The sequence below is a fragment of the Chelonia mydas genome, chromosome 8, assembly GCF_015237465.2.
Source record: "Chelonia mydas isolate rCheMyd1 chromosome 8, rCheMyd1.pri.v2, whole genome shotgun sequence".
NCBI classification, from domain to species: domain Eukaryota; kingdom Metazoa; phylum Chordata; order Testudines; family Cheloniidae; genus Chelonia; species Chelonia mydas.
Genome location: NC_057854.1, coordinates 640441 through 659339, shown reverse-complemented (window position 1 = coordinate 659339; position 18899 = coordinate 640441). Strand labels below are relative to the sequence as shown.

General features: G+C 61.0%; 1 protein-coding gene across 2 annotated transcripts; it reads right to left on the bottom strand.

Annotated features, from left to right (window-relative positions):
• Positions 1-350: 350 nt before the first annotated feature.
• Positions 351-18892, bottom strand: RGS14 (regulator of G protein signaling 14). Of its 2 annotated transcripts, none has more exons than XM_037907613.2 (15): positions 18705-18892; positions 14897-14918; positions 14047-14201; positions 13702-13794; positions 11448-11591; positions 10696-10845; positions 4381-4501; positions 4115-4251; positions 3838-4041; positions 3489-3565; positions 2769-2895; positions 2091-2169; positions 1672-1730; positions 1251-1371; positions 351-896 (listed from the first exon to the last, which is right to left on the bottom strand). In XM_037907613.2, exons 1-15 carry the CDS (start codon positions 18747-18749, stop codon positions 652-654), a joined length of 1779 nt encoding a protein of 592 aa, XP_037763541.1. In that variant the 5' UTR covers positions 18750-18892; the 3' UTR covers positions 351-651. The 2 variants fall into 2 exon arrangements, with proteins under 2 accessions (XP_037763541.1, XP_027683167.2); XM_027827366.3 differs by having other exon boundaries at positions 2091-2172; positions 18705-18891.
• Between the last annotated feature and the right edge of the window lie 7 nt (positions 18893-18899).

Genomic DNA, 18899 nt, shown 5'->3' with positions numbered 1-18899 from the left:
CCTGCTGCAGCCCTGTAGCAGCTGAGGGTTTGGGGTTTGCTTGCCCGCACTTCTGGAGCTAAACAGGGGCAGGTGTCTGGCCAAGACCGCAGTGAGACGCACCTAAGGGCCACCCTAGGGAGCCGCTCCTGCCCTCGACACCACGCCAAAGTGCCTCCCCACCCTCCTTGTCCTGACGTGCCACCATCCCCCTCCCCACTGGCAGGCTACCCCAGGGAGCCTCCTCCCCCAGGCAGCTGCCAACTCTCCATGGCCCCCTCTGTGCAGACATAGGCAACGCTGATCTGGGGGCTGCAGGCTCCCATCCCCTGTTGTCCCCATGGCAAGGACTGGTGACAGAAGCACAGAGGCGCTGGGCCACGCAGGTTGTTAATCAGGCATATCTTACATCCCAAAGTGCTTTACAAACAACTGACATTCAGACTATATACAGGCTCACTTCACTTGCCACTGAGATGCAGCCACCTCTAGCGTGGAACGTGGCAGCTGTTTAACAACTCACAGCAACACTACACAACAGTTTAGGACAGGAAGTGGAGAATACTGTAGTTTCCTGAAACCGCCAGAGCAGTTTAGGGAGGCAGGATTTGGCCAGGGCACTGGGACTGACCCCAACTCAGCGCTAGCTCTGAAGAAAGTGCAGCATGGGGCTCAGTGCAGTTCAGAATGGACAGGTGGCTGCGCCAGTGCAGGATCCAGGGGGCAAGGGGCACCAGCCCCCTTTGGGGTGGGGCTGGCATCGCAGGGGCCATGCTGCCGCTCAGAGCTCTTGCTGAGGCCAGCATCCTGCCCCGGCAGCTGCAGGAAGTCGGGCAGGACCAGGACCTCTTTAGAGAGCAGCCCACGCTGGTCATTGGCCCTGCAGCTCTGGGCCCGGTTCAGCAGCTCCACCAGCCCTGGGGGAAAGAGGGGAGAGTGAAGTCATTGGGTAGAGCCAGACTTCCCCAGAATACCCCCAGACCCCTCCCGTGCCCCAGAGCCCCCATCCTGCCTCAAACTCCCCTCCCCTGCCCAGAGTCCCCATCCCACGCTCAGACTCCCCTCTCCCACCCCAGAGCCCCCATCCTGCACTCAGACTCCCCCTCCCAGTCCCCATTTGCCCCTGCACTTCCCCACCTCCCACGTTTCCTTCTGACACTGAACATACCACAGACGCCCTCTGCCCCCAGCACCCCAGATATGCCCCCTGTGTCCCTGCCCCCTGCACATGGGGCTGGTTTAAGAGCATGCCAGATGCCAGGGCTGCCCACCTTCCAGGTCATATGTGCACCGGTTCACGCCCCTCGGGGCTGCTGGCCTGGACCTCGTGAAGGATCGGGGCACCTCTGACAGCATGTCTGCTTCCACCTCTGTGTCTGTGGGGGCGCCCTCCTGGGAGTGGGGGACAGAGCATGTGAGGAGCAGGAAGAGTGAGCTGGCAACCCCAGCCCAGCCCGGCTGGGAGACCTGCCTCCCCTTCATGGCACAGAGATGCCCCAAAGCCAGCCTGGCCCAGAACTGCACCCTGCTCCGGCCACGGGGCTCACCGCCCAAGTGAGCCAGAGAGCTGCACTCCCAGGGACTCCCAGCCCAGCCTCAGCGACAGCCTGGGCCTAATCTAGTGCTGCCCCCCTTTGCTGGGGCACCCCCTCAGCCCCCCTGCCTGGGCCCCTCTTGGTGCTCAGGACTCACCTTGCACCGAAGGGGGGAAGTGGCCACGGCAGCGTCACTGGCACCCGTCACTTTCACTTCTGCAACACAAGCACCGCCGCGAGTCAGGCCCAGAGCCTTCTGCCCGCGGGACAGGGCAGGAGCAGACCACCTGCCACCGCAGGAGCCCGGGCCCACCAGGGAAGAACGCAGCACCACGATAACTGTGGAACTCACTGCTGTGGGATTTCACGGCGGCCAATAGCCAAGGCACATGGCACCCCACTGGTGCAGAAACTGGGACTGACTGGGGAGGAGGAAGATACCCGACTGCCCGGGCCCACGCAGTGCTGTGCGGGGCCCACAGGGCCCTGGGCCAGACACAGACTTAGTGCTGGCCTGGACAGGCAGCGGGACCACGGGGGTGCTCCAGACTGGCTGCTCTGCCCTGCGGGCCATACCTGTTGCAGCTTCCAGGATGAGCTTCTGCGCAGCCACGGTGCTGACCAGCTTCTTGAGGTCCAGGGCTCCCGGCTCCCCCTGCTGCAGCAGAACAGAGTCGGGGAGGGTTGCATGGGATGGTGCACAGTGGGGAGCAAGAGCAGGATCTGGCCACGGTGTGAGGGGCAGTGAGGGCACAGGCCACACAGTGACTGGAGGTGTGGTCCCCTGGGGTAGGAGCTCTGCCCTCAGGAGGGCAGGCAGCCCAGTCCCTGGGGTAGGAGCTCTGCCCGCAGGCGGGCAGGCAGCCCAGTCCCTGGGGTAGGAGCTCTGCCCACAGGCGGGCAGGCAGCCCAGTCCCTGGGGTAGGAGCTCTGCCCACAGGAGGGCAGGCAGCCCAGTCCCTGGGGTAGGAGCTCTGCCCACAGGCGGGCAGGCAGGCAGCCTCTGGGGAAAGCCATGTAGCCGGCTCCATGGGTGGGGCACTGCCTGCAGGACAAGGCACAGTCTGGCCTCTCCTACCTGAGCAGGGCTGAGTTCTGCATGGGGGCAAAGGACTCCCTAAGATCTACCCCTGCAGCCCCAGGTGGGTGCTTATGCCCAGCACTGAAAGACAGCAGCCCCCTTCTGCAGGTTCCTAGGACTCCACCAGTGCGGGGGAAGGCAGCCCCCTGCCCAGGCTGCGGGCCAGCTCTCACCCGCCGCAGCAGTGCCCGCTCCACGTCCACACCATACTTCCCCAGCACGGGCTGCAGCGCCTCCCGTAGGCACTTGTTCGACTTTGCGGTGATTCGCACAGTTTTACTGAGGGGGGAAATTTCCAACCTAGGAAGACAGAGATGAAGGAAACACATGGGCCATGCATGGCAGGATGTGGCAAGACCTGGTGGGGTGAGACAGCATCTGGAATGATGGGGCAGGGCTGAGCCTGGCAAGGCGGGGCGGGGCGGGGCAGGCAGGAGCTGGGCAGGGCAGAGCCGAGCAGGGTGGGGCAGGGCAGAGTGAGCCTGGTGGAGCTGCACTGGGCACTGGTGAGCCCAGGCTGCCAGATGCCCGCTCCAGGCATGTTCATCCTGGGGTGAAGCCGCCTTCGCTGGCCAGTCAGGACGAGTGCTGCCAGCACCCTGCGGCGCCCAGGCCAGCATGTGCAGGGGCGGGACAGAGCCATGCTCCCATCTGCTCTTCTGAGGGCCCACCCCAGAGTCGGGGAGGGTTGCCACCCCAATGAGCCCCATTGCACTTAGCACCAGAGCCGCTGCCTCATTCCCATGGCCATGGTGCTGGTGCCATGGGGAGCCGATGTATGGAGCACAGGGAAGGTTTGGCAGAGGCAGGGATATTGCAAGCCAGTCCTGCAGGCGCTGGCCCCACGTTCACAGGGTGCAGCAGCGTCTGTCTTTCCAGCAGCTCCTACTCACTCGAAGCTGATTCTGTTCTCCAGTTTCACCTCCTGGTCCATCAGAACCACGCTGTCCTGGTCCAGCACCAGCGCCTTCTGGGAAGAACCAAGCCAAGAGGAGACACATCAGAATCAGGAACACGGCTCCACCTGAGATACAGACCCTTCCACGGCCCCGGCACCACCCCCCAAAGCCCTGCCTCATGGAATTCCTGTCTGCAGGGAGGTGCCTCAGGTGGGCAGCGCCTGTCAGTGCGGGGCCCTGGGGTCCCTCGGGCGAGGCAGCTCCAGGGCCTGCTCCTGATGCAGCCCCCAGGCCATCCCTGGCCTGCCCAGCTCTCTCCTCCCCACCCCAGGACTGTCCCTACCTGTTCGTTCCCAACCAGGTAGACCTTGATGTCAGGGAGGCTGAAGCCGCGCTTCTCACAGAGGCCTGCCAGCATGTCGCGGATGGAGACGCCAGCCCGCACCGAGGCCAACGAGGCCGTGCCATCCGGCAGGTACACACAGCAGTACTTGCTGGGCCTGGCCTGCGGGTCAGGCTCTGCGCCTCCCAGGCTCTTCCTGTGGCTCTGCAGGGGAAGAGGCGGTGTCAGCCCGGTGGGCGGCATGGCTACGCAGCAGGCCCCGCAGTAGGGCACTTACCTCTGCCCGGGAGCTGCTGGCCATGCTGCTGCTGCTGCAGGATGATGAGAGGAAGCCCAGGTCCAGGCTCGCAGAAGAATTCAAGGAGCCCTGGGACTCACGCCACAGGGACAAGCCCTCATTGCCGTCTCCCACCTCTAGGACAGACAGACAGACGGACGGACGTCAGGAAAAGAGCCCAGCTCCAGGGCCCTTTGGGAAGGGACAGCCACAGGCCTGAGGGGCTAGTGAGATGGCAGCCAGGTGGGGCCCAGCATGGGGTTTACCTGTCCACGAGGGCTCTCTCCGCTCCCCTCTCCTGAAGGACCTCTGGGGGCTCCTGCCAGCACAGCTGCCGGCCACCTCCACCCCCAGCGGCAGGGACTTCCCTGGCTTCAGCTTCACCTTCTAGGGGACAAGAGAGGCAGATCTCAGCTCAGGGAGCTTCTGGGGCTGCCCCCCCAAGAAGGGGAACCCCCCATGAGAGGAGGGCATTGCCTCCCCACTTTTGAGCCCCCCTTGGCTCCTGAGCAGAGCTGGGTGATGAATGGGGGAGCCCTTCCCTGCTGGCATGCTGGAGGAGCAGCCAGGTGTCGGGACTCCAGGTGCCAGGTGTGACGCAGCAGGGAGGGGGGAGTGTTGACCTGGGAATGTGGCAGGGGAGTTTCACTGGGGATGGGAGACCTGAGAGCCTGTAACCTGAGCCGGGAGGGGGAGGGGGAGGTAACACCTCTGCCCGGGAAACTGGACAAAGGCTGCAGGAGAGAGCCTGTTGGGGGGGTTTTGGTTTCAGTTTGGTGCTGGGTGGAGGAATGCAGGGAACCCCAGGGCTGGGGTCTAAGCTCCCTGCCCCCCAGAAGGACTTGACTGAGGGGTCCTGGTTGTACCCACAAGCTCTGTTTTAGACTGTGTTCCTATTGTCCAATAAACCTTCTGTTTTACTGGCTGGCTGAGATTCTCAGTGAATCCCAGGAAGAGGGGTGCAGGCCCCGGACTCCCCCACACTCCATGACAACTGGTGGCAGAGGTGGGATGTACTGCACCCTGTGAACGGGACTTCCTGCAGTAAGTGACTGGGGAACAGTAAAACGAAGGGGGATTGACGGGGACCAGGTGTGCTGAAGATTTAGAGAGAGACGGTTTCAGGGGGCAGTTAACCCCTGGGAGTATGTGACCAGAGAGAAGAACTTTTGCACTAACAGGGTCCCCCGGGGGATTGCAGCGAGCGGTCCCAGGGGCGGAGGAGTCTGCAGCTCGACCCTGGCAAAGAGGTGGTGACCTCAAGAAGGACTGGCACCCTCGGGGTTCTTCCTGGAAACCGTGGAAAGTTGCACAGGCCTGCGAGTGGCCAGCACGGAGATGTACGCTAAACACCTTAAGAGCGACCTGGTGGAGCTGTGCAGGCAGAGGGGGCTGCGCATCGGGAGGTCCACCAAGAAACAGCTGATTGCCCAGTTGGAGGAGAGGGATCGCTTGGATGACCCGATCCCTGTCCCTGAGGGAAGCCGCTCGGCGGACGCAGCGTGGGCCCTGGGGCCTGACCGGGCTGGGAGGCGTCAGACTGCTGCCGAGGACATCCCGAGACCCTTCCTACCTAGGCCTGGGGGAGGGGGAGGGGGAAGCCCAGCAAATACTGAGGGCACTCTGACCCCGGCAGCCAGCAGGGGATCCTCCCAGCAGAACTCCCCATCCCTGGAGCGGACGCGGCTGGAATGGGAGAGGGAGATGAAAATGAGGGAGCTGGAGGATCATGAAAAGCAGCGTCAGCATGAGGAGAAGCAACGTAAGCATGAGCAGGAGGAGAAGATGAAACAGAGGCAGCATGAAGAGAAGCAGAGACAGCATGAGCTGGAGCTGGCCAGGCTGAGGAGCAGTGGGGCCCTGGCTGCAGTGAGGGAGGGGGGACCCAAGACTGCAAGGAGCTTTGATAAGTGCTTCCTGGCCCAGCGTAAGGAGGGGGAGGACATAGATAGCTTCCTGACGGCCTTTGAGAATGCCTGCGAGATGCACAGGGTTGACCCTGCAGACAGGCTCCAGTTCCTCACCCCCTTACTGGACCCCAAAGCCGTGGAGGCGTACAGCTGAATGACAGGGGCGGAGGCAGGGAACTACGAACTGTTCAAAAAGGCCCTGCTCCGTGAGTTTGGGCTGACCCCCCCGAGATGTTCCGGAAAAGGTTCCGGAGTCAGCGTAAAACGCCTGAGGTCACATACCTACAACTGGTCAACCGGATGCAGGGATATGCCCGCAAGTGGACAGCTGGGGCCCAAGCTAAAGAGGACCTGCTTGACCTGATCGTACTGGAGCAACTGTATGAACAGTGCCCTTCCGACCTGAGGCTGTGGCTGGTGAACAAAAAGCTAGAGAACCCACAGCACGCAGGGTAGCTGGCTGACGAGTTTGTGAACAGTCGGTCAGGGGGTAGCAGGGAGGAGTCCCAAAGGAACAGGCCCCCCACGATGCAAAGAGAGAGTCACCATGGGACCTCCCAGCGGGGAAATATGGAGAACCCCCTCCCAAGGGGAACACCTGGCGTCAGGACCATCTGACCCGCTCGAGGGGACCAACGTGACCTGAGCTGCTATCACTGTGGCCAGAGAGGCCACGTACGGACCCAGTGCCCCAGGCTCAGGGACAGACTGAGCAGACCCAACCTACCCAGGGTTAACTGGGTAGGGACCCAGCTGGAAGAGGGGCAGATGGCCCAGGCAAGGGGGGCTGCCAGCTTACCACCTGCTCAGGAGGGAAGAATACCCCAGGCCAGCTCCTCCAGAGGGCTGGATGCTCTGGACTCAGGGTTCTCGGTTTACAGGGTGGATGCGGGGCTGTCCCTCCGGAGAGAGTGCCTTGTTCCCCTGGAGGTGGATGGGAGGAAGGTCAATGGATACTGGGATACGGGTGCAGAGGTAACGCTGGCCCAGCCCGAGGTGGTGGCCCCAGATCGGGTGGTGCCCAACACCTACCTGACCCTGACGGGTGCCCGTGGCAAGGCTACACCTGAAATGGGGGGCCAAGGAGGGCCCCAAGGACGTGGGGGTACACCACCATTTCCCCACTGAGGTTTTGATGCGGGGGACCTAGAGGACTGGCCAAGCAACCCCCAGACTGCCCTGGTTGTGACCCGTAGCCAGAGCCGGCGAGGGGCACTGCACCCCGACCTTGGGGTGGGTACCACACCGGAGGCGCAGGACCCTACCCTGGTGGGGAGGGAGCGCCGAGGGGCACGGCTCAGAGAGGCTGTGGCCTCAGACCCAGCCAGTGAGAGGGAGCCGGTCCCCATCCCTTCCCCAGCTGCTGAGTTCCAGGCCGAGTTGCAGAAAGATCCCTCCTTGCGGAAGCTCAGGGACCTGGCCGACCTCAGTGTGGGACGGACCATGAGGAGAGGCTGCCAGGAGAGGTTCCTGTGGGAGAAGGGGTTCCTGTACCGAGAATGGGCTCCCTCAGGGGAAGTGGAGTCCTGTGGGATCCGGAGGCAGCTGGTGGTCCCCCAGAAGTATCGCCGCAAGCTCCTGTACCTGGCCCATGACATCCCCCTCGCAGGGCACCAGGGAATCCGGCGCACCCGGCAGAGGTTGCTACAGAACTTTTACTGGCCCGGGGTCTTTACCACCGTCTGGCAGTATTGCCGATCCTGTGACCCCTGTCAGAGGGTGGGGAAGGCCCAGGACAAGGGGAAAGCGGCTTTGAGACCTTTGCCCAACATGGAGAAGCCTTTCCAGAAGGTGGCCATGGACATAGTGGGACCTCTCAGCAAGACGATCCGGTCGGGGAAGAAATACATTCTGGTGGTGGTAGATTTCGCCACCCGCTACCCCGAGGCAGTGCCCTTAGCTCCATTGAAGCAGACACTGTGGCGGATGCACTCCTGACCATTTTCAGCCGAGTGGGGTTCCCCAAGGAAGTCTTGACAGACCAAGGATCCAACTGCATGTCGGCCCTGCTCCGGTGCTTGTGGGAGAAATGTGGGGTCCGGCACGACTGGGCCTCAGTTTATCACCCCCAGTCCAATGGGCTGGTGGAGAGGTTCAATGGGACGCTAAAGATGATGCTGAAAACCTTTATGAACCAGCACCCGCAGGACTGGGACAAGTACTTACCTACCTGCTGTTCGCGTACAGGGAGGTACCCCAGGAGTCTACCGGATTTTCACCTTTCAAACTGTTATATGGAAGGAGGGTGAGGGGCCCCCTGGACCTGATGAGAGACGAGTGGGAGGGGAAGGCCACTCCCAATGGAGAGTCAGTGGTGGAGTATGTCCTGATCTTCTGAGAGAGACTGAACTCATGGGCCTGGCCAGGGAGAATCTGGCCAGAGCCCAGAAGAAGCAGAAGGTCTGGTGTGACAGCATGGCACGGGCCCGTGCCTACGCCACCGGGGATCTGGTGATGGTTCTCATCCCCGTGAGAAAGAACAAACTACAGGCCGCCTGGGAAGGCCCTTTCAAGGATGTCCAGCAGCTAAATGAGGTAAACGATGTGGTGGAACTGTCGAACCGGGCGCACCACCGCCGGGTGTACCATGTGAATATGATGAAGCCATATTACACCAGGGGGCACGTGGTTTTGGCCGTGTGTGGACATTAGGCGGAGCACAGAGATGACCCTTTAGTAGATCTGTTCCCTGGGACCAAAGCTGGTTCCCCCCTGGAAACAATTCCCTTCTCGGATCAGCTAACCCCTGCCCAGCAAGCTGAGGTCAGGGGGGTGCTGCATCCGTACCGACAGCTGTTTTCCAACCAGCCTGGACGCACTAATCTGACTGTCCAACGGGGGCAGACAGGGTCGCACCCGCCGATAAGATGCTCCCCCTTCCGAGTCACAGGGAAAACTGCTCAGGACCTGGAAAGAGAGGTCAGGGACATGCCGGCTTTGGGGGTGATCCAGCCATCGGCCAGCCCTTGGGCCTCGCCAGTGGTGCTGGTCCCCAAAAAGGACGGGTCGGTCCGGTTCTGTGTGGACTATCGGAAGCTCAGTGCCATCACTGTATCTGATGCCTACCCCATGCCCAGGCCTGACGAGCTCCTAAACAAATTGGGAGGAGCTCGATACCTTATCACCATGGACCTTACAAAGGGCTACTGGCAAGTGCCGCTGGATGCAGAGGCCCAGCTGAAATCGACCTTTATCACCCCTCTGGGGCTCTGTGAGTTCCTGACCCTGCCTTTCGGCCTCAAGGGAGCACCGGCCACCTTACAGCGCCTGGTGGATCAGCTACTGAAGGGAATGGAGAGTTTTACCGTGGCGTATATTGATGACATCTGTGTCTTTAGCCAGACCTGGGAGGACAACATGTCCCAGGTTAGACAAGTGCTGGACCGACTCCAGGGGGCTGGGCTGACTGTAAAAGCGGAGAAGTGCAAGGTGGAGATGGCGGAAGTATCTTACCTGGGTCATCGGGTGGGGAGCGGCCGCCTAAAGCCGGAACCGGCCAAGGTGGAGGTGATCAGAGACTGGCCCGCTCCCCACACCAAAAAGCAGGTCCAAGCCTTTATTGGGTTGGCAGGATACTATTGAAGGTTTGTGCCCCGCTTTAGCGCCATAGCCACCCCCAATCACCAAGCTATGCAAGAAGGGGAAGCCAGACAAGGTGGTCTGGACCAAGCAGTGCCAGGAGGCTTTCCGGGCGCTGAAGGAGGCTCTGGTCAGTGGCCCAGTTCTGGCAAACCCAGACTTTGACAAGCCCTTTATGGTGTTCACCGATGCCTCAGACACGGGACTGGAGGCGGTGTTAATGCAGGAGGATGAAAAGGGGGAGAGACACCCCATCGTGTACCTGAGCAAGAAGTTGCTACCCCGGGAGCAACATTACGTGGCCATCAAGAAGGAGTGCCTGGCCATGGTGTGGGCCCTCAAGAAACTAGAGCCCTATCTCTTCAGGCGACACTTCACTGTCTACACCGACCACTCTCCCCTGACCTGGCTGCACCAGATGAAAGGAGACAACGCCAAACTCCTGAGGTGGAGCCTGCTCCTGCAGGATTATGACATGGATGTGGTCCATGTGAAGGGAAGTGCCATGTCCTGGAGAGGGGGCCCTGAACTTCCCCAGGTCACTGGTCAGAGTGACCCGCTCAGTTCAGTCTCAAAGGGGGGAGAGATGTGACGCAGCAGGGAACGGGGAGTGTTGACCTGGGAATGTGGCAGGGGAGTTTCACTGGGAGCCTGTAACCTGAGCCAGGACGGAGAGGGGGAGGTAACACCTCTGCCCCGTAAACTGGACAAAGGCTGCAGGAGGGAGCCTGCTGGGGGGGTTTTGGTTTCAGTTTGGTGCTGGGTGGTGGAACGCAGGGAACCCCAGGGCTGGGGTCTAAGCTCCCTGCCCCCCAGAAGGACTTGACTAAGGGGTCCTGGTTGTACCCACAAGCTCTGTTTTAGACTGTGTTTCTATTGCTCAATAAACCTTCTGTTTTACTGGCTGGCTGAGAGTCACAGTGAATCCCAGGAAGAGGGGTGCAGGCCCTGGACTCCCCCACACTCCGTGACACCGGGTCACACTGCCACTCAAATCTGGCCCATTTTGGTTGTATGGTGCCCACAATTGCAGTCCTTCCAGCAACCCCACCCCTGGGCTCCACCGCTGGGCTGGGGAGCTGGACCTGGTACCTTGCCAAGGTCGGGTGGGGGGCTGCTGTTCCGGGAGTGAGCCCGCAGGTCAGGGAGCGGCTGTCCCTCATTCTCGGCCCTCACACACGCCTGGTACAGCAGGGACTTCACGAAGCGTGCGTAGCTGTCAAACTTCATCAGGTTAAAGATCTGAACCAGGAGAGGGATGCGCTTAGTGCCGTGCCTGTCCCGTGCCCAGCGCCTGGCACGGCCCCTGGGCACAGACCTGGTTAGCCCCTCCCCCCGCCCGGCACGGTCCCTGGGCACAGACCTGGTTAGCCCCTCCCCCCGCCCGGCACAGTCCCTGGGCACAGACCTTGTTAGCCCCTCCCCCTGCCCAGCGCCTGGCACGGCCCCCGGGCACAGACCTGGTTAGCCCCTCCCCCTGCCCAGCGCCTGGCATGGCCCCCGGACACAGACCTGGCTAGCCCCTCTCCCACCCAGAGCCTGGCATGGCCCCTGGCACAGACCTGGTTAGCCCCTTCCCCTGTCCAGCACCCCGGCACAACCCCTGGAGACAGATCTGGTTAGTGCCCTCCCCCCGCCCAGTGCCCCAGGACAGCCTGGGCCCCCTCATACTCTCAGAGGCAGAGGGACAAGTCCTAGAATCAGGAGCTCTGGAATACTGTCCACTACTCCCAGCTGAGAGTTGGGGGAGGGGATATGTCCCCAGCTTGTCCATCCTGAGTCTTGGGGGATGGCTCCATGGCCCCTCTCACCTGGCTGGGGAGCTGGGCAGGGGCAATGCTCACCTGGAGCTGTTGGACTCGGAACATGTCAGGGGTGGGCATGGCCAGCATTTCCTCCCCGATCCAGGCCTGCCGGTCGATGTTAACAGGGCTGACTGAGTGACTGGACAGGAACTCGTCATAGATCCGCCGGGCCTCCTGGGCCAGCTGGGGAGACAGAGTTATCATGGGGGAGGCCGAGCACCCTTGCCAGTGTGCATGGAAGCACACGCAGAGCAGGGTCACCAGCCAGTCTCCAAGCGCTGGCACCACCTTGCACCGACACCTTGGAAACCCAGTGTGATGTCGCATGCCATAATGCTTTTAGAAATATGCTTATGAGTGAGAATATGACATAACTGGAATATGTTTTATGCTAGATATGCCATGTAACATATCTTTGAAAAGGTTATGTTCTACTGAATGTATTCATGCTATTCATATGCATGTATCATTTTTATATCTGAAGTTACGAGCATTGGCTCTACACTTGTATTTAAAGTGTTTGCTGTAGAAAGCACCTAAAGCAGATTTGGTCAACATAGTGTGAAGGGGTTACTCAAGTAAATGGAAGTACTTGGCTAACAATGGACCTTGATAGACGCCAATCCACATCTGAGCTTTCCTGGGAACATTCAGGCTAACATATGGGCAATGGCTCGGCCTGTAGAGAACTGAGTCATGCATGGACATGTGACTTGCCCATGTGACTCCAAAACTCCATCTTGTAACTGTGATTGTACACGGGGCAGGGGAGGGGGGGGAGGAGAGGGGTTTCCACCCACGAGAGGAGCTATATAAGCCCCTGGAAATCCCTGCATTTTGTCTTCAGCTGGCACAAGAGATAGCCTCTCTACCCCAAAGAAATGCCTGAAATAAACTGGAACAAAGGACAATAACTGCAGGGGTGTGAGTGATTCCTGGACCCAGACTTGGAGGAAGTCTAGTCTGTCAAAGAAGTTTATTGGAACATCTTTGAGGGTGAGATTTACCTACATTTAGTTTCTTACTGTATTAGGCTTAGACTTGTGTGTTTTATTTTATTTTGCTTGGTAATTCACTTTGTTCTGTCTGTTATTACTTGGAACCACTTAAATCCTACTCTTTATATTTAATAAAATCACTTTTTAGTTATTAATTAACCCAGAGCAAGTAATGCAAGTAATTAATTCCTGGGAGCGCAAACAGCTGTGCATGTCTCTCTATCAGTGTTATAGAGGGCAAACAATTTATGAGTTTACCCTGTATAAGCTTTATACAGAGTAAAATGGATTTATTTGGGGTTTGGATCCCATGGGGAAGTGGGTATCTGGGTGTTGGAGACAGGAGCACTTCTCAAGCTGTCTTCAGTTAAGCCTGAAGCTTGTGGTGGATGTGGTTCAGACCTGGGTCTGTGTTTGTAGCAGGCGAGTGTGTCTGGCTCAAACAAGGCAGGGCACTGAAGTCCCAAGCTGCCAGGGAAAACGGGCTCAGAGGTAGTCCCAGCACATTAGGTGGCAGTTCCCAAAGGGGTTTCTGTGACCCAACCCATCACACCCAGGAACAGCCAGACTGGGCCAGTCCTGCGGGCCCAGCAGCCCTTGCCTGCCGCACCCAGCACCAGATGCTCAGAGGAAGGTGTAGGACCCTGCTCCTGACCCCTAACAGTCAGAGACTGGCCTAAGCCCCAAGGCAGGAGGTTTTAGCCCTTCCAAATGCCATCTGTACTGTTATAGCTCTGCATACCTGTTATCCATTCACATGGCCAGCTCCTCTCAGGCTCTCACTAGTTCTTGGCCTCATTGACAACCTGTGGCAATGAGTTCCACTGGCAATTTACACGTGGGGTTGGGGTGAGGATTACCTTTGATCAGTTTTGAATTTCCCCTTGTTCTTGTGTACCTGACAAACGGTCCCGAGGTTCCATCTCTAGACCATGACCCCCTTTCCTCATCTTGCTAAGGGAACAACCCCCATCTGTTCTGTCTCTCTCCAGCCCTTGATCATTGGCATTGTCCTTCTCCTAGAGCCCATCAGTTCTGCACGGCCCGCAGGGGTGATCGGTGCAGCACACAATGGCCAAGGGAGCTCCGTGCTGTTCTCCATCCCCTCACCCCATTAGCTATTGGCTGCAGAGACCCTGAGGGTCTCCATTGAGCTTCCTACTGATGCCCAGGTCCCTTCGGATGCCCTGGCATGTGCTTCCCTGCGGGGGGCAGCCCAGGTCCGAGCCTCAGCCTATGCTTTGTGTCAGAAGTGGGGCATGGCCAAGCCCCTAGCCCTCCCCTGGGCCTGGTACCTGCTGTGTGTTCCTGGCTGGGATCTGCTTGAATCGCTCACACGCCTGCCAGAAGTAAACGTTCTCAGCGCTGAACTCCTTCTTCAGGAACTCCTGGGGAGCAGGAGAGGAGCACAGTGGTATCAGCCTCACCAATGCCACTACCCTACAGGGGGGGCCATCCCAGCCCATGCCCGGGGGGGCCAGCCCAACCCTCCCCCAGGGTGCCAGCCCAGGCCCTGCCCTCTGCCCCCCCGGCCTCACGCTGTCTGGAGTCCCTGCACAAGCCAGCAGATGGAGAATGGGGGGAACTGAGGGGGGTGGGATGAGAGGGCCCGGCGGGGTCTAACAAACCCTGGCACTCACAGTGAAGTAGGTGACGGCCACCCGGTCCTGCAGCAGCGTCTCAAAGGATTCGGCCCAGCTAGCCACGGGCAGCTCTGCAGCGCAGCCTGCGTTCTGGGCACCAGGCAGGCTGTGTACACTGTGGCTACTGCCACGGGCCCCGGAGCTGTTTAACTCTGAGATGCAGAGAGAGAGGTCAGGCCCTGCCCCACTCCCTGGAGCCAGGCCTGCTCCCCGCCCAGCCGGAGGGGACAGCATGGGGAGGCGCTGTCCTGGCAGGGCAGGGCCGGGAGCCCTAAAGCCAGGCACTCCAAAGCAGGGGCGCCAGATCTAGGGCCCACGGGCCACACTGGACCTGTCTGACACGTCAGAACCACCAGGACGCTGGCAGACAGGGCAAGAGACTCTGCCAAACATGACCTGAGCAGGAGCACGGCAGCTGCAGAGAGCCTGGGACAGCTTGGAGAGGGGCGCATGACGTTCAGCGGGCCTGGGCCCTTGGGCGAGTCTCCGTCAGGAGAGGGGCATCAGCCTTTGCCAACAGCCCAGGGGTCCAGAGGGAGGTAGGCAGGCACTGGGCAGGGGGCCGGGCACTGCCAGAGGAGCAGCCAGGCTAGTGCTTGTGCATCCAGCTATCTCCTGGGTGATGCAGGAGGGGAAGGAGCTCTGCCCCCCACAGGGAGTCCCACCTCACCCCCCATGGCCCCTGGTGCTGTGGGTGAGCCAGGCAGGGGCTCTGTACCATCCAGCTGAGAAGCCATAAGGGCTCCTGGTCCTGTCCCACTGGGACTGGGCACTGAGTCAAGCCGGTTACCACTCTCGGGCTCCTCCTAACGCCACCCCCACATCCCCCAGGCAGGGTGTGACTCACCTCCATCTGACACAGCCAGGCCCTGCAAGGACAGGAGGAGGAGAGGTCAGCCAGGATCCCAGGCCCTGCACCCTGCAGCTATGGGGAGCAGGGAGGCCAGCCCAGGCAGCCCTTGGGGCGAGGGATGAGTCAGCCAAGGAGAGTGCAAGGACACCGGCTGCCAGGTGTCTCCCCGCCAGGGTGCTTGGTCTGTGCAGGAGCCATTCAGTGCTCGCATGGAGCTGGGATCCTGCAGGGCTGGGGCGGGAGTCAGCTGGCAGGCTGGGCGCTCTCTGGCCTGCCCTCCTTGCTCAGCTCAGCGAGGCGATTGAGAAAGGGCTGATGCTATCAGCCGTGACACTGCAGCTACCGGGGGAGAAGTGTAGCAGCCTCCAGGGCACAGGAAGGGGAGGGAGGGCAGGAAAAGGGGGAGGAAGCCACAGCCTCCAGCAGGCCAACAACTGCAGGTCACCTCCCAGCTCTGGGGCTGGGGGAGACCCCAAACCCCTTAATGTGGGCATTTCTATGGGGCAGCACCCAGCCAGCCAGCTAGGGCAGACACCCCGCCCTCCCCAAGAGCTCCCAGACGGGGCTCATGGCACAGACCAGGGGGAGTGCTGTACGCTCTCTGCCGGCTAATGGCTGGAGATGCCGCCCCCAGCAGGCCAGGCCCAGCCACAGCCCTGCCAGCCCCAGGGCACCCCTGGTCTCCTAGCTCTGGGGAAACGGCTGCGAGGCACCCCTTTTAAAGCCGGGCTCACGTCTCAGCAGCAACAGAGAACTGCTCCCCTCCTGGGTGCTGAGGAGAAGGGCTTTGCACAACATGGGGGGCTGCCTGTGATGGGGTGATTAGGTCCTATGATTAGGTCACAGATCTTGGGAGACAGGCCAGTCCTTGCTTACAGACAGCCCCCCAACCTGAAGCAAATACTCACCAGCAACCACACAACAAAAACACTAACCCAGGAACCTATCCTTGCAACAAAGCCATTGCCAACTCTGTCCTCATATCTATTCTAGGGACACCATCATAGGACCTAATCACATCAGCCACACTATCAGGGGCTCGTTCACCTGCACATCTACCAATGTGATATGTGCCAGCAATGCCCCTCTGCCATGTACATTGGCCACACCAGACAGTCACTACGTAAAAGAATGGACACAAATCAGATGTCAAGAATTATAACATTCAAAAACCAGTCTGAGAACACGTCAATCTCCCTGGTCACTCGATTACAGACCTAAAAGTCGCAATATTACAACAAAAAAAACTTCAGAAACAGACTCCAACGAGAGACTGCTGAATTGGAATTAATTTGCAAACTGGATACAATTAACTTAGGCTTGAATAAAGACTGGGAGTGGATGGGTCATTACACAAAGTACAACTATTTCCCCTTGCTAATTTTTCCCCTACTGTTACTCTCACCTTCTGGTCAACTGTTGGAAATGGGCCACTATGATTATCACTACAAAAGGTTTTTTTTTTTTTCCTCCTGCTGATGATAGCTCACCTTAATTGATTAGTCTCGTTATAGTTGGCATGGCAACACCCATTGTTTCATGTTCTCTGTGTATATAAATCTCCCCACTGTATTTTCCACTGCATCCGATGAAGTGCATTTTAGCCCACGAAAGCTTATGCTCAAATAAATTTGTTCGTCTCTAAGGTGCCACAAGGACTCCTCGTTCTTTTTGCTGATACAGACTAAGACGGCTGCCACTCTGAAACCTGTTAGACATTGGACCCCCAGCTCTGCCCTGCCCGTCTGCTACCCCCGCCCCAGACTCCCCACCCAGCTCTGCCCCACTTGCCTGCTACCTCCGCCCCAGACTCCCCACCCAGCTCTGCCCCGCCCGCCTGCTACCCCCGCCCCAGACTCCCCACCCAGCTCTGCCCCGCCCGCCTGCTACCCCCGCCCCAGACTCCCCACCCAGCTCTGCCCCGCCCGCCTGCTACCCCCGCCCCAGACTCCCCACCCAGCTCTGCCCCACTTGCCTGCTACCTCCGCCCCAGACTCCCCACCCAGCTCTGCCCTGCCCGCCTGCTACCCCCGCCCCAGACTCCCCACCCAGCTCTGCCCCGCCCGCCTGCTACCCCCGCCCCAGACTCCCCACCCACCTCTGCCCCGCCCGCCTGCTACCCCCGCCCCAGACTCCCCACCCCACCTCTGCCCCGCCCGCCTGCTACCCCCGCCCCAGACTCCCCACCCACCTCTGCCCCGCCCGCCTGCTACCCCCGCCCCAGACTCCCCACCCACCTCTGCCCCGCCCGCCTGCTACCCCCGCCCCAGACTCCCCACCCACCTCTGCCCCGCCCGCCTGCTACCCCCGCCCCAGACTCCCCACCCACCTCTGCCCCGCCCGCCTGCTACCCCCGCCCCAGACTCCCCACCCACCTCTGCCCCGCCCGCCTGCTACCCCCGCCCCAGACTCCCCACCCACCTCTGCCCCGCCCGCCTGCTACCCCCGCCCCAGACTCCCCACCCACCTCTGCCCCGCCCGCCTGCTACCCCCGCCCCAGACTCCCCACCCACCTCTGCCCCGCCCGCCTGCTACCCCCGCCCCAGACTCCCCACCCAGCTCTGTCCTGCCCGCCTGCTACCCCCGCCCCAGACTCCCCACCCAGCTCTGTCCTGCCCGCCTGCTACCCCCGCCCCAGACTCCCCACCCCAGCTCTGCCCCGCCTGCCTGCTACCGCCGCCCCAGACTCCCCACCCCAGCTCTGCCCCACTTGCCTGCTACCGCCGCCCCAGACTCCCCACCCCACCTCTGCCCCACTTGCCTGCTACCCCCGCCCCAGACTCCCCACCCAGCTCTGCCCCACTTGCCTGCTACCCCCGCCCCAGACTCCCCACCCAGCTCTGCCCTGCCCGCTACCCCCGCCCCAGACTCCCCACCCAGCTCTGCCCCGCCCTCCTGCTACCCCTGTCCCAGACTCCCCACCCAGCTCTGCCCCGCCCGCCTGCTACCCCTGTCCCAGACTCCCCACCCAGCTCTGCCCCGCCCGCCTGCTACCTCTGCCCCGGACTCCCCACCCCAGACTCTGCTGGTGCACCATGATCGCAACCTGCAGCCACCCCCACCCCTATTATTCCATGCCCCCCCAGCTGTGCTAATGCCCCTCAATCCCAACCCACAGACTCCTCCCACCCCTCCACTATTTCAGCCCCGGGTTCTGCACACACCCGGTGTTGCCAGGGAATCCCACCGGGGCTGCAGCCCCATGGCCCCAGCCTTCCTGGCCTAGTCCCTACCCAGCATGCCGAATTGTGCAACAGGCTGGTCGGGACCCGGCTCAGACTGACAATGCTGCTTCTGCCTGGAGCGGTGGCTCTAAGCTGCTGGTGTCTCTGGAAGGCTGCCAACACCTGGCACAGACCCCACAGGTCCCAGCAGCCACCCCAGCCAGCCCATGGGCAGGCCGAGGACCTCACTGTCTCTGGGCCCATGGCTCAGTGCCTTCTGAAGGCAGGCAGAGCAATGTAGGGGAGGGAGGATGGGCTGCACCGAGCCATCCTTGGGGCAGGGGAGCCCGAGACAGCATCTCCCCAAGGGGCAGGGTCCCTGCTCGCCGTTCCCGCTCTCTGGAGCAGAGTGGCCCAGGGTGGGGGCAGAACCCTGGGGCTGGGGCATCCTAGTGACCCAGCAGCCTCCAGCCAGGAGCAGATCCGCTGGTGGGGGGGTGCAGCCCCCCTTGTCCCTGGGGGAGCCTTGCCGGCCAGGGCGAGCCAAGGACCACAGAGGCTGGGTGTGGCTCGGTGGCACCTCCAGAGCAGCTGAACTCCGTTCCCGCCCACGCGCCCCCAGCAGGCCGGGCACTCACCATGTGGCTGCTTTGAACACTCAGGTGCTTTGCTTTCCCAGGCATGCCTCAGTGGGGGGCTGTGCAGGCAGGGAGCATGGGGCTCGGGGGGCAGGCCCCGCGCAGGCCAGCAGGCTGCGGGCGTCCCCGGCGGGAGGAGCGGCACGGCACGGCACGCTCGCTGCCAGGATCACAGGGCTGCTCACTACCTCTTTT